Raw genomic sequence first — 24,223 nt, 5'->3', positions numbered from 1 at the left:
GATACACAGTACCGGCGTCACTGCCCCCATTGGTGCGGGATGAAGGTAGGTAGAAGCCAGGCCGAGCGGGATGGAGTGGAATGGTCTAGCCTCTGACAAGTTGGAGCGGCGCAGTGGCCATTGCAATACCGGTATGAAGATCATCATAACAATTGATGCAGTGAGATGTATTCTCTACAGTCATGGTACGTGGTCTGTCCTGCAGTGTATGGGTGGGAGGGAAATAGAACGGTAACGGGAAACAGAGCAACATACTGTTCTGGCTGATCACTATCACTGTATTCCGTCAAAGGCAAACAGAGAAAGTGAGTCACTGGGCTGTTGGCTCCGAAACTCTAGTTAAATAGAGATGATGCAAGAAACCTGGGGAAGTGGTGTGGCTTTGTGCAGCTGGCTCTACGCGGACGGCTGCAGTATAGTTCACAGCTAAACATCAATAGAGTCCTGCCATGAGTCACAATATATGCTGACAGTGATAGTAAATGATAGGACAGTATGTCCATAATGAATACACTGATCTGAAAGCTTGATCCTGCTCTGTGGAGCGGGATAGCGGTCCATTGGGTGGACAAGACCAGATCAAACAGCACATACATTGCTAAACCAGCATCGCCTCTTTCTTTCTGTAGTGGCTGACCAGTGCGCAACAGTATTCCGGTCCGTAGGTCCTTTGAAGAGTCATAATTGACTTTCATGATGCTTCATATAGCGCTGAAGGCCTGTTTGATCTCTGATCATTTCCATCTTCCTACATCTCTCACCATCACCTTCCAGGCAGTATCAGCATCTTGCAGCCACTGCCATCTCCATCTCATCTCCCTCATCTTTATCTATCTCAATTGTAACATTCGACCATGGCCCGAATGTCACTGCGCAAAGACATCGCCAAACAAGACGTCATCCACGCCGACCAGGACGTGATCGACCTCCAACTCGAACTCGCAGAGAGCATCGAAAGCCTAGATCGAGAGCTCAAAGCCAAGCGCGTAGCAGAGAGAACCCCAGTCATGTCCTATTATCCGGCTCTCGATGCATTCAACGATGCCATCATCTACGCCGCTGAGATCGTAGTCGAGACCAAACTCGACCTCGTCGAAGCTCTCCTGCGGTATGACCGCAAAGCCGTGAAACTGGATACCCTCGAGCGGAATCAGGCTCTCAATGACTACATGATGAGCCAGCCGATTCCGGCCATGGTCATGCCTGACCTCGAGAGCAGCAGCGGCAGTGAGAGTCCGGCCAGCGCCAGCGCCCCTGTGGCCGGTGCTTTCGGCCGTGTTCAGGAAGGTACGTTCCGGTTCTTGCCACCATTACGTCTAACAAGCAGCTAACATGTGCCAGACCACGAGTCTTCGGACACCAGCGCCGTGGTCTCGGAGTCTCAGCCGGAACTGCCCAACTCTGACTCTGACTCCGAGCTGGATGAGTGGATGTCCATCATCCATGAATCCCCCGACGACATCCGCGTCCTGCAGGCAAACAGAAACAGCAACAGCAAGAAGAGGACTGCCGACATGGCTGAGCTCGACACAGACACAGACACAGACCCCATCATCCACGCGCCCAGCCCCAAGAGAATGGCCCTCCCCTTCCTCAAAGAGTGGAGTGACACTCGAAAGGAATGGTCTCTTGAGGGGCAGGTGCAGAAAAACCAAAGCTTTTAGCATGTTGTTTCTGATTAAATATGTATTCTGATTCAAATTGTTCTGGAGTCTTGGATGTCTTACACTATGTTTGTCTCTTATCTACTTGCTCATGACTATATGCATGATAGCATACAATAATACAATGTCTTTGCTCGTCTGAAATCTCTCTCACTGTATAGTTTGTAGATCATTGACAGTAGAAGCATCCAACTGCTAAGTAGATCACTCCACTGTAGTACCTTGTCAATCACCGCAAAAGCAGCTAAGCAGCTGCGACTTGATCGACGGCCATGGTCTAATATATTAACTACTACGGAGAACATGGGAATCGACGTTTCTGGCTTCCTGAGAAATGCTAGCAAGTAGGGGTGATGGCGGGAGCTCGCTGTTGTTCTGCACCTTCCTTCGATCTCATCCTCCATCCACCTCCATCCATCTCCGTTTGCAACACAACAACCCCATCTCTCACCTCCCCATTCCTACCACTATTCCAAATCATAAGCTAGAAAGCCGCAGCATTGGAAGCCAGCTTCAGACATACTCGAATTCTATCAGCGCCCCTCCACAATTCACGAGAGCCCGACCGACGACCGACGACCGACGACCGACGCCGCACCAACCGCCGCACCCAGAACCCCCCGCAGAGAACCGGCTACGATGGTACGAACTACGAAGACTCCCGAGCGAGCGACATCAACATGTAACGAACTGTTGCATCACAATAGAGTGCCAAGCCAGGTCCTGCAGACGCGAGTCAGCGTTCCTGGGTGGGCTCGGACCTGTTCGTCTCCGCAACCAGCACAGCATCCTCAGGGGCACCGCACCGGCAAGACTTCCAGGATTCGAAAGTGATCACCGGGCGAGAGGAAGGCCAAGCGCTCGAGGAGTGTTTTAGACTACTGTTCGGTCGCTGAGCTGGAGTCGCGCGGCAGGCAAGAGAGGACCCTGGGTTTCATGTTCACGCCAATTCAGGGTCGCGCATGACGGACAAGACTGTTTAGGAGATGTTCCTGTTGATCTCAGCGAATTGGCCGCCGACGTTGGTGGAGCAAGTGCCAAAGAAAGCACGGATGTTTCATGTATACAACGACCTTTCTACAGTGCTTGGCAAGCACCGGACGTCTCTACATAAAGTGAGGAACTTTCCAACCGGTTGAGACGGTAAGACCCCACAGCAGCTACCGTCATGATTTACCTGAGAAAGCTGACAGTCCTTGCGGCCTTGCTCAGCTTGACCGAAGCCCAGGTTCGGGTGCGGCTGAAGGCCAGCAGCGTCCGCGATCTCGAGGAGCCCGATTTCTCCACATTTGATGTCGACAGCGAGGCCCAGAGCTCGTCCGCTGAGATTTCTGACCTGAGTCTTACGATCTCTGCGCCTGACGGTTCATACCTTGAGGGCGACTACTACAAGTTCCAGTACACCCGGACCGTCTCGCATCTGGGCGAGCGCGTCGTGAATCAGGGCATCACCACCTCGGCGGACAATCCGGGAGCAATTACTTTGAGCATTACAGGTTTGGAGGAGGGTGAGCATACTCTGCTCACCTGGCATAATCTGTGGTCGGACCCTGAGGATTCTGCGGCGACCATTGGGGTTTCGGTCGGGGGAGAGGAACTTGCTTCTGTATGCTTTGTTTGCGAATGTTTTTTGAGTACTGGCGCTGAGACTTTAGGTTGAACCCTCTGTCCGCGTTGACAACATCTGGGAATCGCAAACCTCGTACATCACCTTCACTGTCGCGTCGGCCTCTGACCCCGTCGAGGTCGTCTACACCCCCTCCGGCGGCGACGGTCTCGTCTACTTGAACGGCTTTGAGATTGACACACCGGCCATCGGAAACCAAATCACCTTTCCTAGCCCCGCACACCGAGACAGCCATCTTGAGGTTGAAGATGGCAGTGATAGCATCATGGTGTCTTGGAGAGCACCCGCTGATGTCGAGAGTCCTATTTACAACCTCTACCTAGGCACTGACCCCGACAATTTGGCAGGGTCTAGCGAAGGGCTGACGGAGCCGACTGTAATTTTTGGAGGTAGTGTCCCGTATGTAATCTGTACCGGCGATGCTGACAGTGGCAGGCCTCAACAAACTGGACACGTACTACTGGCGCGTTGACGTCGTCGATGGCGAGACTGTATACACCGGGCGTACCTTCACTTTTCGTCTGGCCCACCTGGCATTCCCTGGGGCAGAAGGATATGGGTAAGTTATCAAGCCCTAGCGCTCTACTTTCTCCATTAGACTAACAAGGGCGGCAGACGCTTCGCTCGCGGCGGTCGCGGCGGCAAGGTAGTCAAGGTCACCAGCCTCGAAGACACCGAGGACGAAGGAACCCTCCGATACGCACTCACCGTGGAAACCGGCCCGCGCATTGTCGTCTTCGATGTCGGCGGCGTCATCACTACGACCTCTCGTCTCACCGTTAGCGACGATTACATCACCCTGGCCGGCCAAACAGCTCCAGGTAAAGGCATTGTCATCCAAGGCTGGCCTCTAGGTCTCTCCGGCGCCTCAGACGTGATTCTCCGCCACATTCGCGTTCGACCGGGCTCTTCGACCGGGGAAACAATCGATGGAATGGGCATGTCCGGATCGAACTACTGCATCATGGACCGATGCAGTATGGGCTGGGCGATCGATGAATCGTTCTCATCGCGTACCGCCAAGAACATCACCTTCCAACGCAACATGATCTCTGAGCCACTCAATGTTGCTGGACATCAGAATTACCCCGAGGGCACAGCGCACGGTTACGCGGCGACCGTCGGTGGTGATGTCGCCAGTCTGCATCACAACCTCATTGCGCATGCTGAAGGACGCAGCTGGAGTATGGGCGGCGGCGTCGACGATAGTGCGACGTTTGCTGGGAGGTTGGACATCAGAAATAATGTTGTTTACAACTTCGGTAAGCCTTTTAAATAGTACTGGGTGGACATGAGCTAAAATTGCACAGGAAGTAGAGTGACAGATGGCGGCGCAATGGAGGTCAACTTCGTCGGGAACCTTTACAAACAAGGGCCTGCCAGCGACCTCACCTACGCGTTGAGAGCGCAGTACGAGGACAACCTTCCCGGTACTCAGCAGTACTACTGCGCCGGCAACTCCATGCCCGGCGTCTTTGACCAGGACTCCACGCAATTTGTTGATGATGGCACTGGGCAGACCTCCGAAATTGCCTGCTATGCGGACGTCAGCATCGACCCGGCTCCGAGCTATCAGAAGTTCTTCGATGAAGAGTACGCCACTAAAGATTCTGTCTTCGTCGCGGTTGACTGAGATGCTAACGCTGGTGATAGGTTCTTCCCCTCCCACATCACCGAACAAATTTCCACCGAAGCCTACAAAATCGTCCTCTCTGACAGCGGCGCATCCCAACCCGTTTTCGACGACCACGATACCCGCATAATCTCGGAGACCCTGGACGGCACGGCCACTTACGAGGGTTCTGTCTCCGGCAAGCCGGGTCTCATCGACAACGAGGCCGATGTCGGTGGCTTGGAAGACTTCCCCGAAGTCACGCGCAGCGATACCTGGGACGCCGATGGTGATGGTATCGCGGACTGGTGGGATGGCTCGACCGGTGGCGACGGGTACACAGCTATTGAGGGATACCTGAACTTCATGGCCGAGCCGCATGTTTTCGTCACTCCTAGTGGCAATGTCGAGGTTGATCTGGCTGCATTGGCAAGGGGGTTCGTCGAGCCTTCGTTCTCTGTGGATGCGACGGAGAACTCGCTTGGAGAGGTGAATATCGATGGGACGACGGCAACGTATACTTCCAGTGGAGACGCCGGCATTGACTACTTCACTGTCAGCATTGAAGACTCCGAGGGGAGTACGTGGGAACGCAAGATCGGGGTTGCGATCTTCGAGGGAGCTGATGATGCTCAGTAAACTGTACCAAAGTTTTTCTCTACCTTTTAACCGTATGAAGAAAGGCCTAATACATCGATGCAGAATGGACTTTGTATAAAGTTTCCTCAGTTACAACAGTTCCTAGCTGTGCCAGAAACTCACTTGCTTATCAATGGGAAAGCACTCAGAGACAAGGACATGCTCTTCTTATATAACATTTTGCCAGTGGCAGAGGGTGGAATGGTAGGACCTAGACTGAAAGACTGGATGAGTTGTCTTGGGACTTTGCCTGCCCATCTAAGCGCGTTGGGCATGGACTCCAGAATAATATAATGGCTGTAGCGATTCTCAAGTTTGCGGACGGACAGATTCATGACAGTGAGTGTATATCCCGCAAATGTCAACACAGCGCAGTTCTCCCTGAGCTTGGCTGACAGCTCTAGCTGATACGGAGTACAGGAAACGTAGAGAGATGGGAAGAGGAGTATGAGGCTCTTGTATTTACTTCTGCGTTAGAATACCACGCTTATCTGGCGTAGGGCGTGCGCATATTGTGCGCATTTGCTTAGGTACGTGGCCAGAGCTTGACACTCTTTGCGTCACTTCCTTCATCGACCAAGTTGACTTTACTCCGTAGATCTAAGATAGGGTAATGCGGAACGAAACGAACCTGGATTTATCTGACCACAGCCCTGCGATGCCGAAAGAGACCGTTTAGATTGACAGGTCGGTTATCTGGGTGAATAGGTTCCTGCCCCATATTATTGCCAACTTGCGCTGTTTGGGTAGCGATCTTGCTACTACCTTTCCACCTTTTGAAGACGACCACCTGAACCACTATTCTAAGGCCTTGAGAGCTTACTGCTATAGTCCTAGCCTTCTACCCTATCCTCCCAGGGATAGACCTTACAACTACCTAAATAAGCGGCCTGTCAGTTATATAATCCCATGCCAGAGTGCACCTGCATGTGGGGCTAATCAAACCTAGCCCTAACTCGAATTTGTGCCTATGTCTGCGATGCTCTGGTGGCCTTAGCCTGGGACAAAGGTATGTAGGTTAGATATCCCTGTCTTAAGCATTATCCCACGTGGTGGCGTCCTACAGAATTTCCCATATAAGGGAGCATACTGTTGGGATTCAAGCTGGAGGTCTTGAATCTTCTCTTGTCTCACCGTACGATCGCACATGGATGCACGTCATTCTGACTTCAGTACGGAGTAGGGCTACTACTCCCTCCCCACGACGTCATTCTTCTATCATAATCATAATTTATAATTGTAGGGGATTGCAGGTAATAATACGGTCGTCAACGCAAAGCGTAACTCGGGATTTAAGGTAAATCTCATGGACGTCAATCAATTCGTCGTCGAATTCCTGATGTAATGGACATATACACACGCTTCCCAGCTAATCAATCGCAATAGAACAAGGCGCAGCTCATTGAGTCTTCCTCTTTTTATTCGCCTTCTCGGGCCTCATCTCCTCAGCATAGTTCTTGAAAAACCCCGTCGGCTCAACGGGGTGCTTCCCCGTAACATCATGGAACGCCGTGGTCGAAATATAATTCGTCTTGCCCTCGCGCACAAGGCTAAAGTACTCAAGCAGGTATGCGATCTCGCCATCTGAGCTCCCCGCGTCATCCTTAAGCACGTTCTTCGCTTCGTCAGGGGAGATATCTTCGAATTCCAGCTCTTCGCCGAGGGCCTGGCTTGCTGCACTCGCGAGCTCCGAGCCCGCGGTTAGCTGGGGGCCCGTGAGGACCATCAGTTGGCCGCGGTGCTTGTCGGAGAACCCGTGCTTGCCGGTGCCGGTGAGGACGTGTGCGATTACCTCGACGGCGTCGGAGAGGGCCATCGGTGCGAATTTGTGCGAGGTTCCGATGGGGAGCGGCAGTTTTCCGGCTTCTTGGGCTTGCTTGCTGTAGGAGAGAAGGTGTTCGGCGTAGAAGCCGCGGCTGGACACATATTGTCAGATTTGCCTACTTTAGAGTGGAAGAAGATGGTGGAAGCATACCGAATGATAACGGGCGAGTGGCCCGTCTCCGTACTGGCATCGCCCTTCGTCTGCATGACCGTCGTCTCGAGATCAATGACGCTCCGCAGGAGAGGTTGGCTATCGCGTTCCGCGAGATCGCATCCAGCAGAGGAAATAAAGCAGACGTTCGGGATATTCGCCTTCTTCGTCGCCTCGATTAGTTCGGTTGTAATATCAAACGCGTCCTTGTGGTTCGGTGGGAGAAGGCAGATTGTGTCGGCGCCCGTCTCGGTGAGCGTGTTGACCATTGTCTCGAGGTCGCCGGGCTTGTGCTCAATGATGTTGACGCCGTGCTCGTTTACGAGTTCATTGACGGTGTCTGCGTCGGGTGTGAGCGTTAAGCCGGTGATTTGATTGATGGTTTTCGAGAAGGAGCGGCTGGCGAGGATTGTTTTGGCGATTTGCGAGCCCGTTAGGCTTTCGATGCTGGTTATGATGAGGTTGCGGGAGTTGGAGGACGACATTTTGATGGTATTATTGAGGGTAGGTGTTTGTGTAGAGATCGAGGATGAATTGTGTTTGGTGGTGGTGGGAAGCGTGGGCGGTTTTATTCTTGCTGCTGGTCGCGTGCGTCATTCTGATCTCAGTCGATGCGGTGGTGATGGAATGCTGTGTAACTAGGTGCCTCGGTCAACCAACCTTGAATCAGGCCGTATCCTCTTTTATGGAAATCGAGATCGATCAGGGCTCAATGACGCTTATATTGGGTTAGAGTGTACCAAGTGTACCATGGGTAGTCTATCGGCCAAGCCTGTTGTCAAGTCAGCAGGATAGCCCTAACAACCCGCCCAGTACAACAGAAATCTACGCATCTCCAGAATTTACTTCAAAGCAGTCGCAAATACTGCAGATTATCCCCTTACCAGAACGGATATACTAATAAACATTCTAATAAGATCAACAATCCCTGCCTCGGCTAAGCCAGGTCGGGTATAGGGGACCTCGACTCGGAATGAAGCGAGTACCACTGCAATGCTGACCTTGTATAGTGGACTGCAGCACGAAGGCGGAGTTGCCTCCTCTTTTGTACCATCCAGGTATATGAATCCTAACCGTACAATACTTAATAAGCCCGGCATCCCGCCTGGTCCTTGCTAAGTCTTGTGGAGTCGATACGCAATTCGTTTCCATTTCCGCAGAGAAAATGCGCAAGTGAAGTCCGATGATGCAGAAAACGGTGAGGATGCGGACGGCTGCATGGATCGTCTGGACCAATCTGCCTCCATTCTGGCAGGTTATTGGAGAGCTCTGATGTTTTGCGTGCGTATATATACGTGGTTCGAAGCAGATTAAGTTCCCCGGTTGGGTCACCATAGAGCAAACTGCCAGACCCAATGGTTGCATTGTGGCAGCTCTTGGGAGTAGCAACAGCGATATGGATCTTACTGGACGAGTAAATGTCAATCGAACAACCCGTTGTCTTACAAACGAGTGTCAGAAGAGATGCTGGCGAGAGGGATACCGACAAGACATTCAACCGATTTATAAAGTCACGATTTAGGTATAAATAACCCCTAAAGCCCAGTTAGCCCAAGTAAGCCCACAGCCAAAGATCCCTGACTCACATTCGGTCCTTGCATTCGAACAGTTTCTTTTTGAAACGCCTTCACTCAGCTTACCTATCTAATTTACCACCATGGCTCCCACCCTCAACATCACACACATCGGGACAGCAACCGCAACCCTCGAGATCAACGGGGTCAACATGGTTTCTCCCTTGGCGTGGACGACGACCCCGCCCTCCGGCTAGACGAGCTCTCCATCATCGACGCCATTCTCCTGGGCCACGAGGATCACGTCGACAACCTGGATGATCTGGGCCACCACAAGAAGTGGACTGTCATTGGGACGCCAACAAAGCACATTCTTGGAGGGGAATGCACGGGCTTCATCATCACCAGCGACGAGTTAGTTCGGACGCGGATGCGAAGGACTCCCGAGCGCATTCTATCTTTCAGGTGGCACGGTATATGTTAAAGTGCTTGGGTTGAAGCAGACTGCGGAGGAGTATCACATCTGCGCGGCGATTTTCAACCTGGGAAATGCGCGTGCGCATATGGACATGACGGACCCGAGTAGCCCGCGCTAGCAGATCACACTGGATGGAAAGTAAGCTGCGAAGCTTTTCCGGGACATCGAGGCGGAATGTCTGGTTTCCATGCACTCGTCGTAGCATCACTTTACGCAGCTTGGGGAGGAGCTGCGTAGGGTGTTTCAGGAAGAAGGGATTGATGGTCAAGTGTCCTGACTTAACCCTGGGAAGGCTATGAGGGCTCTTTGACGTATAGCGTAGGCATCGCCAAAGAGCGGAATGAACACCTGGGCTCTCTTTTGGCCTCCTCGAGTACTAGCGGGTTTCAAAATTGCACCACTATATAACTAGTCAACATGAATCAGTACCCCAATCTTAGCACAATAGTATCCTCGGGCTCATTTTATCCATATGGTACAGTAGCTTAGAGAATGTCCCTTTCTCACGCCAAACCGACGGAACCTGTTCGTTTCGGAGATATGTTCCACGCACCTCATCTCCTTCGCCAAAGGTGATATGAGCCCGTTACAGGAGTCAGATCAAAAACCGACTGGTTCACTGTATGAAGACAGCGAGCCCGACGGTCGGAACCGAGCGTCGGAGCTAGAGTAATCTGCGTCTCTTGCTGGTTCGTTTTCTGAATTTGCAGACGGCCGATCGTGAGACAAGATGGACAAGGTCCTGAGTAGTATTGAGCCGGATCTTTCATTCACGTCGGCAACACAGATGTTCAACTAAGGTATTCCAACACAATGTTGTTAGTCGGAGTATGGACAAGCTTTGTTATTGACAGTTGATCAGATCGGATAGCAATTCCTGACGGCCCTGCGCTCGGAGGCAGATATTATGTAGGTATTTGGCGGTTAGAGGCTGATTCGATTCATCAGCTAAGGCTCTACTGTAGCAAAGGCAACCTTGGCCTAGTCAGCGCCGTGAGTGGTGATGCTCCTGCCCTAAAGGCGCGGAAGCCGGGTCAAGCGGTGCCCAGTCTCAGGGTTACCAACATGTGTGCTGATGTGATTTTACGCGCCGCAAAGATCAACGTAAGTTTAGCTGGAGTACCATACCTGTGAGCGCTTGAATCTGATCTCGGTTGCTAATCAGGACCTCGAGAGATCGAGTGTAAACCGTCCCAGCAAGACCAGCCGGCGAGCGGGAAAAGGAGATCAACACGAATAACAATCGTACGTTGCCTGGATGGGCGCCACAACAGCATTAAAGAAGTCATGTCGGAACTGAACATAGTCAAATTGTTTTGTCAGGTCTCTACCGGGAAATTCGCGGCGCAGGCAACGTTTGATGGCAACTCCGTCTTCAGCTCCGACGTCTAGGGAGAGTTCATCGGCCAGATCGATCGCTAGCTGATCGTCCTCCAAAACGGATGGATGGATTTGTGTTGCCGTCACAGCCAGCTTGTCGTTTCAGGCCTTCGAACGATTTGTTGAGTCCAACTTCAAACAAGAAAATGCCTAGCGCAAAAGGGGTGTGGTTATGGACGAAGTTGCATTGTAGGAGGGCGTTTAGGGGTTCCCCGGAAGAGCTGAATGCTGCTGCTAGAGTCTCCGCTACATGGAAGGAGTGGAATATGCACGGGTTCATGCGCAGGAGCTGTTGCATTTGTCGTGGACTGGTGTTGTTGTTGTTGTTGTCGAGTATAGACAGTATTTCGGCTTTCCGCCATACATGATGTAGCCACGAAGACCCGCCGAGATGGAGGACTGCCCAGGCAATAGCAGCAGCGAGCCCAGCCATTGCTTCCTCAAGAGTTTGAGCAGATATTTGAATTGGGGGGATGAAACGCCCGCGCAGCCACAATTTCGATCTCCAATCCGTACGCGTCTGTACATCCAATTCATATAAATTGATGATGGAGAGAACGTAGCGTACTGGAAAGTTGTTTAGTCTCGCCGAGGTGATAGTTTCCTAGGGTGATTGAGGGCCAATTGAGGCTTGTTGGCCTGGATTCCCGCTGCAGAAAATAATCAGATCGGAGGCGGTTTGCAGGACGTCGAGGATCGAGGAAAGCTATGGATTTCTGGCTCTGAAGTCGAGAGATGCGGAGAGGGTAGAGTTGAAGAAAAGACGAAGGAAGAGAAGAGTGACTTGGCGAAGCTTGAGTGCCTTGAGAGATCGACTGTTGATCGTGTTCCTGCCAAATGAGCATTCCCGCCCGACTCCAGCTCTCCGCACATCGACATTGGCATAAATACCTTCAAGGTTTTCTTTCTACTGCTTCCGATTATTCATCTTTCTACTCAATTGCGAAAAGTTATCCAGCACCGAATACCTCTACAATGGCATCCACAACGCCGTACCCCTTCTCCTTCTCCTCGAACGAAATGACGTCACCGCCACCCCCCAACAGCCGCGGGGCAATCCCTGCACTGCAAGCATCGCGTCTCCGATCTCTATGGCTTGAGTCCTACGCCGATAGATCTAAGATTCTTGCATTCCCATGCAGCTACGATGGACTGTCTTCGCGCCTCGTCGAAGAGGCCGGGTTCCCGATGCTCTTCCTGTCCGGCTTCGCGGTCTCCAGTACGCACGGCCTCCCGGACACGGGCTACATTGCGATGGCGGAGATGTGCGATAAGATCCAGGAGACGGTCCGTGTTACAAGCCTGCCGGTCATGGTCGATGGGGACACCGGGTATGGGAGTGCGATGAATGTCAAGCGCACGGTGGAGAGCTTTGCCGCTGCGGGCGCGGCGGGCGTTATGATTGAGGACCAGACGTGGCCGAAACGTACGTCTCCTTTTTCTCGTCGCTAAGTTGAGTACGGATGCTAAGACTGTTATTTTGATCCAGGATGCGGGCATACGAAAGGAAAATCAGTTGTCTCCCGCGGCGAGGCATACGCTCGAATCCAGGCAGCATGCGACGCGCGCGATGAGGGCCGCGATATATTCATTCTTGCTCGGACGGACGCCTTGATTCATGGATGGGATGAGGCGATGGCGCGAGCAAAGGAGTTCAAACGGATCGGCGCCGATGCAGTGTTTGTGGAGGCCTTGCCTGACCGCGACGCGATGAAGCGCTGCGTGGAAGAGCTGCAGATGCCCATGCTCGCGAATATTATTGAAGGAGGAATGACGGAGAACCTTTCCGCAAAGGAGCTAGGTAGTTTGGGTTTTGCAGCGGTCGCGTATCCTTGGACGCTTGTTGCTGCGAAGTTGAAGGCTATCAAGGATGCATTGGAGGGCTTGAAGAGGAGTATTGTGGAGGATGGACCGCCGCCGATGATTCTGGGATACGACGAGGTTTGTGAGGGTGTGGGATTCAAGAAGTACTGGGTGAGTATTTCTCTTCTGGAACTTATCGAATGAGACTGACAAAATGCCTCAGGATAGAGAAACTAAATACGAGTATAATGATGAAGGTCTGGTGAACAGGAAGTAATCATATGCATAGGAAATTGCAGAAATATATTTCAACCGCCCATGACATCATGCCATTGCCCAGGGACCAGGAACGCCCCGCCGATCGCGCTCCGATCTCCTTAAAAAAAACCTCCCCGCTCTTTCCTCCCCCACGAGCAAAACAATCCTTCTAATTCTTTAAATAATCTTTTAAGATGCCCCAAAAACTCTTCATCCTCGTTTACAAAGGCGACCCCCTCGACTACTCCGAGTACCGCCACACAGCACTCTACTTCCAATTCGCCTCATCAAACCGCAGCATAATGCACGTCATCGGCTGCCCGGGCCTCTTTCGTTTCTCCCACGCGCATGGTTCAGACATCGACCCGGCCAGCGTCGGAATCCTAGCAAAAGTGATTCCAGTTACCGAGATCGCATCGGACATTGGCGAAGAGTCGATTCGCCAGACGGTCGAGCGAACGCCAATTTGCAATGGCCGCGATGATCTTGATTGGAACTGCCAGAATTGGGTTGGTGATGCTCTCGCCAGACTCGTTGACAGAGGGTGGTTAGACGCGGAAACGAGGGAAGATGGGATTGATAAGATGGCTGACGCTTGTTTGGAGGCGAAGGATGATGCTGTCTGAGGCAAGACACTCCAACCTTACGTTAAGGAAAAGGGATAATGGGCGGCCAAAACGACCTGCATTTGCGCGTTATGGATGCAGAATATTGGCTGAAAGCTCAGAGCTGCGGTCTTTATATTTACCGCGAAATTTGTACCCGAATTCCTCCCCATCAGTATATATTTGAGGACAGTCCGACACTGGTGCCCAGACGTTGCGCCTACTTGCTAGTTCCGTCACCCTACGAACCGCCGCGCCTCCCATTCGGCCAGTCGAAGTACCACCCTACGAAGACTATGGGGAAGGGAACATCTCGAGTCGCGCCTAGCCAGGATACAGACCGTAAGGAGGCTGTGCAACGGAAGGTCGACTGAACGAGAGCTTGGAAGGTTTGTTGATTGCTTCGATGAAGGGCGACGCGCCGCAGAATACCAAAAACAAGCCCAATACTATCTATCCCGTCCCGGAGGCGTCACTTAAGCGACTAGTCTCAATGAAAATTTTTACATTCCACCACGCTCTATCCCATAACGTAGAGCAACGATCGCAGCTGATCTTGGTTCCTGGCTGAGGGATTGCAAAGCTTCACCCCGCAGGAAGCTCAAATAACCTGCAAATGATGGGACATGTCGCCAGTATCAATGTTTGATATATCAGCCAAGCCTGGCGCCAAGTCAATAACGGTAGAAGCTCGGCCCTTCTGAGGTCAAAAATGCACCTCTGCACTGTCATGTGTGGCCACTGCTCGGGACAGCAGACTCGCATGGTGGCATGGATGCCGCAAACACGTGGGAACTGGAAGCAAGGGAAGTTTCGTGCCACGTGGATTTGGGTTACACTGGTGTACAGCACGTTGAGGGTGGGACGAGCCTCTCTGCAATCCGCCATGATGCACGGAGCTACGAAATATATACATGGATTTAGCGACATTGACCAGGCCCCTGCTATGGGTGATTCTATCAAGGACGACATCTTCCAGCTCATTATCGAACACCTTAACGACTATGTACAAACTCCAGCTAGATGGATTTTGGTTCGCGTTCTGGGCGGAACTCATTCTACATAATCCTTTTCCTCGCTCCTCGGAATGCGAACGAACCCAGCACACACTACTGCGCCGCCAGCGAGATCGCAAAACTAAACCACCAAATCGCACGCAAAGCACCCAGATCCAGGCTATACCCGTCGCCGCCAGCTTTGGTTACTTCCTTCCCGATCGTATCCCCAATCGCCGTCACAATGGCTGCGGAGAGGTTCTGGATTGTCACAAGCAAACTGCCCGCTGATCCCTGGAATGAGCGGGGGACGTTGGAGGTGATGAAGATTGACGCCGCTGCGAATGTCAGATCCGGTCCGAACGTCACGAGGGCAATCCCAGGCATAGAAAGTGCCCAGTATGTCGTGTATGGGGTCTGCGGGATGAAAAACACAGGGCCCATTGTGTTGGCGACCATGCCGGCGATGAGGATCCAGTGACCCGGGAACAAATGGAGGGTTTTCGAGACAATGTATGTGGCCAGAATGCCACAGATCATGTTGGGGATGAAGTACAGCGCAACCGTAATGGGCGCGTGATTCTGGATGGTGAGGAGGAACCGCACGGCGAAGAACATCCATCCGCCGACGTATGCTCCGTACCCAAGGAAATAGGAGATGGCTAGTGGGAGGAACCCGGGAGTGAGCCAGAGCCGGTTGTCCACCAGAGGTCGAGCCGCTCGTCTCTCGGCCAGGTAGAATAGCAGGAGAAAGAACACTCCGACTATGATTAGTGAGTACGTGTATGGACTCCAGCCGCTGGGAACGCCTTGGGTTAAGCCGAGGATAATCAGGCCGCACCCGATAGCGGCCAGGAGAGCGCCTAGCGTATCGAAGTCCTTGAGAGATAACGGGGCGTCGGAGGGGCCGTGTTTCGGACTGAACAAGGGAATACCAGGGACGGAAGCCACTGCACAGATGAAGGAAATTATGGCATTGCTTGCAAATATCCACGGCAGATGTGCTGTCAGCGCGCCTCCCTGCAAACACCCAACCAAGAACCCAATGGGAACTGTCGCAGACATGACCGAAAACACTCGTGTCTTGCGAATCCCCGGCGAGTACACCCGCCCGAGCAAACTCATGGACGTCGCCTGCAGAACCCCAATCGCTAGCCCCTGCATGGCCCTGACAACAAAGAACAGCACCGCCAGTGAGGGGCGGATGTTGAACACGCCGACGACATCCCAGATCACAAGCCAGACAAAGCCCAGGACCATCATGATTTTAGGGTCGGACAGATCAGCCAGTGACCCGGATATAATGACCGCGATCCCGTTGGCCAGCAAGAATGACCCAATCAGCCAAGGGGTGTTGCTCTCGCTCACGCCGAGTGCGTCGGGCAATAGAGCTTGGTTGATCACGACGTCTCCGAGGAACAGGCCGAATAGGAACAAGCCCATGGAGCAAATGGAGATGAAGATGATTTCGCCCGTGAGCCCGTGGAACTCTGGGGGAACGCCTTGCGGGGCGCGACGCTGTGCTTCGGGATCTTCCCCTGCATGGGGTTCGGAACGAGCCTGGCACTGCAGCTGCTGTCCTTCGGGGTTATGCGTCTTCCCGGGGTTGCTGCCGTTGGGCTCGACCGGTGCACTGGTCTCGTCTATCTGGCCATCATGGATCGTGTCTACCCGCTCTATCCCGTTGTCAACCGCCAGGAATTTATCCTGCAGTACGAGAAAGGCGAACTGCCTTTGATCCTTACCTATGCCGTTTGCTTCATTGCAGTTACATTTGCTCCGCAGTCAATACTGAGCCTTATTGGCTTCCAATACCGTCCGGAAGCGCGTTCATTCTTCTACAAAAAGGCCAAAGCCCTTTTCGACATGGGGCATGAGAAAAATAAGATAACCGTCGTCCAGAGCACCTTCTTCCTATCATTCTATGGCGGCGGCCCTAATACCTACTGGAACTTTTACTCATGGGTTAGTACAGCAGTGACAATTGCCGAAGCAATAGGAATCCACCGCTCCACCATTGCAATACCCAACATGCCATTACAAGACAAAAGCCTGATGCGGAGGATATGGTGGGCCTTAGTCAACCGCGATAGTATCTGCGGGACACTGGTTGGGCGGCCTTTCCGGATTGACCTGGACCAGGCCGACGCAGACATGTTGACCATCGAAGATTTCGCACACGACACGGCTGCCCCAGATTTCGCCGACAACTCCTCCGCCCAGCGCTACGCACAGTACCAGATCCAGACGGCGAAGCTCTCGCTTCTTATGCGGGAGATTATAATCAGCCGCTTCTACCCAGGCCGCTCGCCCACGCGGTCCGAAGAACTCTACTCTAAATTACTTCGCTGGAAAGCACAACTTGCACCCACGCTAACCTGGGATGACGAGGCGCCTGACCTCTCGAACCCCTTCTCCATGTCCCTTTCCGTCCAATACAACCACCACCTCATCCTCCTGTATCTCGGGCACCCGCGCGGCGAAGACCCACGCACCCTCGACGCACAGTGGACCGGCGAGATCGTCGACACCGCCGCGCACCATATTCCAACCGTCGCGCTCGCCACAAAGTCCGCTCTCCTCACTGTCCCCAACGAACTCTACCACGGCATTTTCCTCGCGCAAGCCGCGTTCTACGAGCGCATGCGCAGCCCGGATAAGTTGGTCGCAAGGCTAGGACGCACGGCGCTGAACTCGTGCCAGGTGGTGCTGCAGGCTATCAGCGAGTTTTGGGACTGCGGGACTTTTATCATGCAGCTGTTTGAGAATCTGTCGAGTCGTGCGTTGGACCAGCCGGCGTGGACTGCAGATGGTAGTAGTAGGCAAGAGAGCGGAGGGCTGGGGACTGCTGAGGTTTCTACTGGCGTCAGCGGTACCATGAACTCGAACACTGCGAATGAGGTGGGCATCTTCAACGCTTTACTGGGAGATGATCGATGGCAGGGAAATCCCATGCTCGAGACTCTGTTTGGTCTACCGCCAGAACTCTTTTTGTCCGAATAAGAGGTAGCTATGGGTACATCAGCTGCTGGGTGCTACATGGAGGATCCGTCCTCGCGGGGAACGCAAACACCGATCAAAGACGGAGATGAATATTTTTCAACGATACAAAAGGCCACTTGTTAGGTGCAGATGCAAACATCGATGGCCGGCTTATTACCCTACTCCCCGTCCAGATCAAAGATTCATCCGAGCAGCCTCAGACCGAACGATATCGGGCAACTCATCATACAGACCTCTCTCCTGCGGCTTCCAACCAAGGACCTTCCTAGCCCTTTCCGCCACACCCCGCGAGTTCATGCCCCAACTCCCGGCTTCAAATCCCGCCGACGAATTGACAGCCTCGTTAATCGACAGGTCCCGGAGCTCTGGAGGCCCGCCCTTAACAAGCCCCTGCTTGAAGGCTTCTTGACCAACCGCTGTCGACACCTCACCCCAGACATGCTCGCCGTTTTCCGCGAAATAATACCCGCGTCCTGCCCAGACCTCAGGATTGGCTTGTAGAGATGGATCAGTCGCAGCCTGCACCAGGCGCTCAAACAGCCTGCTTAGATCGTGCACATGCACATTGTTCCACCGCGACAGGCCCTTTCCAATGCGCGGACAGTACCCCTCTTTTAGAATAAAAGAGACCAGTTCATAAACTTGCCGGCCACGGTTAGATGCCGGACCTCGGCCCTGACCGTATATTGTTGGCGGGGCAACGATAGCCGTCTTGACTACATCACCGTGGTCAATCCCAGTGTTCAGAACAATCTCGTCGACACTGCGGTGGAACGCCGCAGCAGGCAGGTTAACCGCTCGTCAATGCCATCAAGGTCATTGAAGACCTTGTTATCCTCCTCACCGAACATCTTGTTCACCTCCGAGTCGAAATACGTCAGGATCCCGGCACCACCCGTATGCAGCCAGAAGCCAGGCCGCGAGGCCGAGTGGCCCTGCACGAGGCCTTTGGCTAGAGCCTCCGCGGCACCAGCGTGGTCGGAGGAGTCGGCGGTGTCTTTTACATTAGCATTCACGTATCCTCTGATGGTCACCAAGACGGAAAACTCACGAATCACAACGTCAGCCCACGCGGCTTCGCGCTCTAGGGCCGCTGCGTCGTCGTTGCCGCCGCTGACGATCCGGGCTTTCGGGTAGCGTGATCGCACTGTCTTCGCTTTGTCTTCGGAGCGGATGAGGAGCGCGTATGTGAAATCGGGATATTGCTCGTTTAGTTGGTATAGGATGTCGCCGCCGATGTAGCCGGTTGCTCCGGTGAGGAAGATCTTGAGGGGCGTGGACATCGTGTGGGTGAGGTAGGCACAATGGGATACTGGGCTCAGGTGTAAAATGGTATGGAATGGAATGAGGAGGTTTTGATTTGCTCTGCTTTGCTTCAGCCTTCTTGGTAATGAGTGCTGATTTATATGGTGCTTCTGTCTCTATGACGTCGCAAGTAGGTTCAAGATTATTCCATGGTAGTGGACTCACTCTCAGATTGGATATAGCCGAAGGGTTTGGTTCGATGTAGGGGCAAGGGTGTGGCGTAGGTAGCCCTGGGTTTGGCTGTTGGCTGCTCTCTCCACCCATTTAGGCTATATGTAAGGCAAGCCCGAGCCCTCACAGGGCTTCCGTTGATGACCAACGCGGCAGTTAACAGTGATGCCAGACTGAAAGGATAAATCCAAGGAGAAAGGAAAGACCTTGGTAGCACTTCCTCAAGACATAATTGCTTGGAAGCCTTTGTAGAAAGCCACACCTCGTATCCTGCTGCTCTTTTGCTTTTTTAAAAACCACTGGGTGCAAGAACACAGCCGCCATGCCGACTCAATAACTAAAAGGCCTCGCATGTCTCCAGGCAAAAGTATTGCGAAGAGATAGACACAGGCACTATATTTCTAGAAAAACATAAAACATGCAAGATCTCACAAAGCGCAGTAGTGAATTGATGGAAGACAGATAAATCCAAAAGTCATAATAAAGGAAAGGGCCCATTAGAACATATGGTTAGCCTCTGGGTATCGAGGAGATATATATCACAAGGCACCAACCAAAAGGACAAAATGTGCGTGCTTAGCAGCCCGAATCTAAGGTTATTACGCGCCCCCCTTTCCTGCTTTTTGTGATTAGTTCGGTGGATTTTGAGCTTTCCAAGTTGTTTGGAAACCCTGCAAATGAAGCATTTTGTACCTGTTTGGTTTCTTCGTGCGCTTATTTGTCTCTCTGGGTCTCTGGGTCTCTTGTCGCACAAGATGTGGTACTACATCGACAGTTGTTTGTAAGATGAAAGAGCCCTAACCACTCCACTCCAATGCCGGTGTCACTGTCTTTAAACCGCCACGGCCTGGGGCCAGGACCAATCACGAGGTGGCTTAGGGTTACGAACACGTGGGATGGGGATGCAAGGGGTGTCTTGTGCCACATGGCCACAGTGTTACACCCGAACCCTGAGTCTACAGGGTACGGAGTACATGTTGAACAGTGAACACCAAGTCCGAGCTCGTGGAACTTGTCCTACGAATACGAAGTATATACATATACCCCGACAACACCGATCTGCCCACAGCCCGCCGGATGGGCCTAATCTGAAGAGGAGGGCCAAGGCTGAAGCTTCGAAGTAAGGAAGCCTTTTTCCAGCACGCCACAGGACATTATTGGCTCAGGTACTTTAGACGAGGGTTAGTTCGCGAAATCAACTTGACATATCGCGAATCCGACGGATATACGGAAGAACAGCGCTCGGAGATAGCCCTCGGGATGCCGGACTTGCTGCTTGGAGTCAACGGTCAAGTGGGGCGTCGGATATACGGAAATCCCCGAAGAACAGCATGTCATTCGATCGACGATGCTTCGATGCGCTTTTCCTCCAGAAGTCAAAAAGACAGATGTGTCTATCATTGGCTCTCCTGTTGGACATCCATGCAGAGTCGCTATTCAGCGATGCATAAGCAGGGCGGAATAAGCCCTCGTAGGGCTTGACGTGATCAGCCTCGGATTCAGCTTTCCGCGGGTCTAGCCGGGCAAGCTTATCCTATTTAACGTGATGATGGGGACGTCATATCTTATCGGTGGAGACGGAGAAATTTCCTCACCTCCCCCTTTTCAGTCGCTGTCATTCTCATTGAGCGTCAGTGTCTCAGTAAGCAACGCCCGATAGAGAGGGAGAGACAATGGCCGCCATGGACGAAGAGCACGGCCACGAGAAACACAATACCGAAAATGACAATGACAATGACCTCCACCAAACAAAAACCAACCAGTCCATCGCCGACACATTCTCGCGGCCCCGCGAAATCATCTTCGTAATCATCGTCTGCATGTCGCAGTTCATCACGCAGGCAAATGTCGGCGTGTGCCTATCCCCCCTCGACATCGTCGGCGGGGCCTTCGGGCTCACTGAGCAAAGCGGCCTCGCCTGGTTCCTAGCTGGGTACTCACTCACAGTCGGAACATTCATCCTGGTCTTCGGCCGCTGCGGCGATCTCTTCGGGTACCACCGCATGTACATCATCGGGTTTCTGTGGCTGGCATTGTGGTCGCTGGTCGCTGGACTGGCCGTCTACTCGAACTACATCCTGTTCATCTTTGCGCGCGTGCTGCAGGGTCTCGGGCCTGCAATGCTCTTGCCAAACGGGCTGGCGATCCTGGGCGCGACGTATGCCCCGGGCAAGAAGAAGGATATGCTCTTCGCGCTGTTTGGGGCCACGGCGCCGAACGGCGCCATTTGTGGTGCTGTGTTTGCGGCGCTCTTCTCGCAGCTTGTGTGGTGGCCGTGGACGTACTGGGCTATGTGTATTGTGTCTGTTGTCTGCGCGGGGATTGGGTACGTTGTTATCGCGCCGATTCGGCATGCTCATTCGACGGAGAATCTCTTCACCGCGCTTGATGTCCCCGGCGCGTTCACGGGGATCACGGGGTTAGTGCTTGTGAATATCGCCTGGAACCAAGCGCCCGCTGTATCTTGGGCTGAGCCCTACGTCATCGTCCTGCTTATCGTCGGCGCGCTCTTCCTGGCTGCGTTCTTCGTCATCGAGTTTAAATTCGCGAAACACCCGCTCATCCCCTTCCACGCTTTTTCCACGGACGTCTCCTTCGTGCTTGGCTGTGTCGCGACGGGATGGGGCTGCTTCGGGACTTGGATCTACTACTCGTGGCGCTTCCTGCTCGACTCGCGCGGCGCCACGCCGCTCCTCGCATCCGCGCAGTTCGTGCCCCCCGGTATCTCAGGCCTCCTTGCGTCTTTCGCGACGGGGTTCCTGATGTCAAGAATCCGCCCGCCGCTCATAATGTGCATGTCCCTTACGGCATTCACGGTCGGCACGGTCCTCATCACCATCGCGCCGGTAGACCAGACGTACTGGGCGCTAACGTTCGTCTCGATGATCGTCATCCCCTGGGGCATGGACATGTCGTTCCCAGCTGCAACGCTGATGCTCAGTAATGCCGTTGCGCGGGAGCACCAGGGGCTCGCGGCGAGTCTGGTCACGACGATCGTGAACTATAGTATCTCGCTGAGTCTGGGATTTGCGGGGACGATTGAGAGCCAGATTGTGAAGGGAGATTCGGCGGAGGAGAGGTTGAAAGGGTATCGCTCGGCGTTGTATTTTGCGATTGGGCTTGGGGGGTTGGGGCTTGGGATTAGTGTGCTCTATACGGTTAAGAGTTATACGGGGGGGAGGAAGGAGAGGCAGGATGAGGCACTGGGGGATGGTGAGATGACGGAGGTGGAGTAGTTTGATGGAAGGCTGGCCTTTTAGCATTCGCAGGAATCGGCAGAGAAGGACCTCATAGATTTCTAGACATACCTGGACAAACGCATACGATAATATAATCTAATAGTCTTCAACACCCGCACTGCAAAACTAAATCAAGCATTGACTGAATTGGATAAGTCTTGCATATCAAACCACATGCCAACAAGTGATTGTTCATCTGCTTGGCTTTGACATGGGCTGGAAGTGATTGAATGGAGTCAGCAATAGGGAAAGTCTCGAGGACAAATGAAATAGACGAGATCCTTCACCCGTTAATGCTGTAAGACTTCACTGACCTTGCCTACTATAGGAAGAAAGCCGGCGTTGACCAAATCCCGAGGACTCCTCTCTCAAGAGCTCCAGTTGTCCCAGGACTCATCTTTGTAATACCTCCGCTCCTCATTTGTCTGCGCATACGATGTGATCTCAAGGGGCAGGAGCTGCAAACCGCTCTGCCGCAAGTGCAAATTCCCAGGCGGGGTCAGACTTGTATAGGCATCATCGGGACCAGAGCAGACTACCCAGTCTTCTCTGTCCCAGACATACTGTGAACATGTGCGCTCGCGTCCCCATGACCACTCCCGACTTATAGCCCTCAAGCCCAGCTTTCGACAACACTGCATGCACGCATCCATGGCAAATCTCGTCTGAGGGTCGTGCCAAAGATGATAGCAATAGAACTCAATGTATGCGAGGCAGGTGTAGGTCGAAAGGGAGTGAAATACTTCAGCCCATGACCCCTCGGTCAGTGAAATATGATCGAGTGATAGATATTCAAGCACGTTTTTGAATTTGCTTAGTGCGAGGAGGTCTGAGGCGCGAAGAGTGATTGACGTGAGTTCTAGGCGTCGCAGAGGCGCATTATCAGGTAGAAGCGAGAAAGACGCCTCTTGTAACCGGCCTAGACTCTCGAGCTTGATTTGCTCTATCTTCTGAGCATGCTGCAGAGCATGGAATATCCCAATTTGCGCTTTCTTGTCCATCGGGATCTGGTCAACGTACTCGAACCTGCGCAGGGACAGCATTACGCGACTCAAATTGAAGGTGTCATGGATGGCCTCCGAGTCAAAAAGCGGAATATGTGGGTTGAAGATGCGCAGCGTATCGAGATTGCTGTCTTCATTGGCGCCATAGGCCTGCAGACTCTGGTGAAGGACATTGACGAATTCTCTCTCTTTGGACAAGGATCCAATTACAGGCTTTGAACGAGCAAGTGATATACTCAAACTCCTTAAGCCGGGAAGCCTCGCGAGCAATATCGGCAATTCTTGCAACCGGACCATCGCGTTGTCATCCCTGATGCGGAGACAGGTGATCATGAGGTGGCGGACGGATCGGCGATGCGGGCTGAGGGAGAACTTGTCTATCGAGATAGGGGTGAGAGAGCTTCGTCCCCTATCCTCAAAGTCTAAATGTACTCTGCGGTAGAGAAGTCGGGTAGCACTCCGGTAGAACTGTTCGTTAACTCGGCAAAGGGCTCGGAGGGTGTGGATGGTGACTTTGTTTACTGTCTTGTTAATAGCTTCTTCCGTTATCTGAACAGTTAGCTGAGTGTATCGAGTCTGGATCGATAGGATTAGAAAAGCTCACCTTGTCACACAGCTCCTGTGGAAGATCGCGAATACAGGCTCGCTTGTTGCGCGCCATGCGCGTCTTGTCTGCCATCTCCTATTAGCAGTAATACTCACTTGGACTGTCAAGGTCGTATTGAGAAGGGTTTCTGCAAAGTGGGCTCTGATTTCTTCGAGAATAGAGGAGTGCACCAAGGAGGAAAATAGGTTAAATAGTAGTGACTCATGGCGTTGAATAGCTAGTGGAATGAACTTCGCTTGCGACAACGCGCGGAATCAACGTCCGGAGGCGATAGTTTCTGCAGGACCATGGTCCCATCGTTCACCGGGTTACGAGTCGTGTCGCAGATGGTACCATGGGCCATA

At 52.9% G+C, this 24,223-nt stretch overlaps 11 protein-coding genes across 11 annotated transcripts; 7 read left to right on the top strand and 4 right to left on the bottom strand.

The window, feature by feature from the left end:
• Positions 1 to 854: 854 nt before the first annotated feature.
• On the top strand, positions 855 to 1,664 carry DSM5745_04369 (uncharacterized protein; the record flags this gene model as incomplete). Its single annotated transcript, XM_026746385.1, has 2 exons — positions 855 to 1,287; positions 1,342 to 1,664. 2 exons carry the CDS (start codon positions 855 to 857, stop codon positions 1,662 to 1,664), a joined length of 756 nt encoding a protein of 251 aa, XP_026605381.1.
• Positions 1,665 to 2,832: 1,168 nt separating this feature from the next.
• DSM5745_04368 (fibronectin type III domain-containing protein) lies at positions 2,833 to 5,542 on the top strand (the record flags this gene model as incomplete). The annotated part of the gene is made up of 6 exons (XM_026746384.1): positions 2,833 to 3,270; positions 3,320 to 3,680; positions 3,727 to 3,850; positions 3,907 to 4,553; positions 4,602 to 4,884; positions 4,945 to 5,542. The coding sequence occupies 6 exons, from the start codon at positions 2,833 to 2,835 to the stop codon at positions 5,540 to 5,542; spliced, it is 2,451 nt and encodes an 816-aa protein (XP_026605380.1).
• Positions 5,543 to 6,941: 1,399 nt separating this feature from the next.
• DSM5745_04367 (uncharacterized protein) lies at positions 6,942 to 8,002 on the bottom strand (the record flags this gene model as incomplete). The annotated part of the gene is made up of 2 exons (XM_026746383.1): positions 6,942 to 7,458; positions 7,518 to 8,002. 2 exons carry the CDS (start codon positions 8,000 to 8,002, stop codon positions 6,942 to 6,944), a joined length of 1,002 nt encoding a protein of 333 aa, XP_026605379.1.
• A 1,172-nt stretch (positions 8,003 to 9,174) lies between these two features.
• On the top strand, positions 9,175 to 9,515 carry DSM5745_04366 (uncharacterized protein; the record flags this gene model as incomplete). The annotated part of the gene is made up of 2 exons (XM_026746382.1): positions 9,175 to 9,246; positions 9,294 to 9,515. The coding sequence occupies 2 exons, from the start codon at positions 9,175 to 9,177 to the stop codon at positions 9,513 to 9,515; spliced, it is 294 nt and encodes a 97-aa protein (XP_026605378.1).
• A 2,349-nt stretch (positions 9,516 to 11,864) lies between these two features.
• DSM5745_04365 (isocitrate lyase/PEP mutase family protein) lies at positions 11,865 to 12,969 on the top strand (the record flags this gene model as incomplete). Its single annotated transcript, XM_026746381.1, has 3 exons — positions 11,865 to 12,315; positions 12,379 to 12,863; positions 12,916 to 12,969. The coding sequence occupies 3 exons, from the start codon at positions 11,865 to 11,867 to the stop codon at positions 12,967 to 12,969; spliced, it is 990 nt and encodes a 329-aa protein (XP_026605377.1).
• A 175-nt stretch (positions 12,970 to 13,144) lies between these two features.
• Positions 13,145 to 13,576, top strand: DSM5745_04364 (uncharacterized protein; the record flags this gene model as incomplete). Its single annotated transcript, XM_026746380.1, has 1 exon — positions 13,145 to 13,576. The coding sequence occupies one exon, from the start codon at positions 13,145 to 13,147 to the stop codon at positions 13,574 to 13,576; it is 432 nt and encodes a 143-aa protein (XP_026605376.1).
• A 1,088-nt stretch (positions 13,577 to 14,664) lies between these two features.
• DSM5745_04363 (MFS general substrate transporter) lies at positions 14,665 to 15,993 on the bottom strand (the record flags this gene model as incomplete). The annotated part of the gene is made up of 1 exon (XM_026746379.1): positions 14,665 to 15,993. One exon carries the CDS (start codon positions 15,991 to 15,993, stop codon positions 14,665 to 14,667), a length of 1,329 nt encoding a protein of 442 aa, XP_026605375.1.
• Positions 15,994 to 16,206: 213 nt separating this feature from the next.
• On the top strand, positions 16,207 to 17,553 carry DSM5745_04362 (fungal specific transcription factor domain-containing protein; the record flags this gene model as incomplete). Its single annotated transcript, XM_026746378.1, has 1 exon — positions 16,207 to 17,553. One exon carries the CDS (start codon positions 16,207 to 16,209, stop codon positions 17,551 to 17,553), a length of 1,347 nt encoding a protein of 448 aa, XP_026605374.1.
• A 174-nt stretch (positions 17,554 to 17,727) lies between these two features.
• Positions 17,728 to 18,836, bottom strand: DSM5745_04361 (NAD(P)-binding protein; the record flags this gene model as incomplete). The annotated part of the gene is made up of 2 exons (XM_026746377.1): positions 17,728 to 18,316; positions 18,349 to 18,836. 2 exons carry the CDS (start codon positions 18,834 to 18,836, stop codon positions 17,728 to 17,730), a joined length of 1,077 nt encoding a protein of 358 aa, XP_026605373.1.
• A 1,866-nt stretch (positions 18,837 to 20,702) lies between these two features.
• DSM5745_04360 (MDR family MFS transporter) lies at positions 20,703 to 22,265 on the top strand (the record flags this gene model as incomplete). The annotated part of the gene is made up of 1 exon (XM_026746376.1): positions 20,703 to 22,265. The coding sequence occupies one exon, from the start codon at positions 20,703 to 20,705 to the stop codon at positions 22,263 to 22,265; it is 1,563 nt and encodes a 520-aa protein (XP_026605372.1).
• A 371-nt stretch (positions 22,266 to 22,636) lies between these two features.
• DSM5745_04359 (uncharacterized protein) lies at positions 22,637 to 23,951 on the bottom strand (the record flags this gene model as incomplete). The annotated part of the gene is made up of 2 exons (XM_026746375.1): positions 22,637 to 23,821; positions 23,877 to 23,951. The coding sequence occupies 2 exons, from the start codon at positions 23,949 to 23,951 to the stop codon at positions 22,637 to 22,639; spliced, it is 1,260 nt and encodes a 419-aa protein (XP_026605371.1).
• Positions 23,952 to 24,223: the final 272 nt, after the last annotated feature.

The sequence above is a fragment of the Aspergillus mulundensis genome, assembly GCF_003369625.1.
Source record: "Aspergillus mulundensis strain DSM 5745 chromosome Unknown scaffold_3, whole genome shotgun sequence".
NCBI lineage: Eukaryota > Fungi > Ascomycota > Eurotiomycetes > Eurotiales > Aspergillaceae > Aspergillus > Aspergillus mulundensis.
Note: the sequence above shows the minus strand (reverse complement) of the source record. Positions and strands in the feature narration are given on the sequence as shown.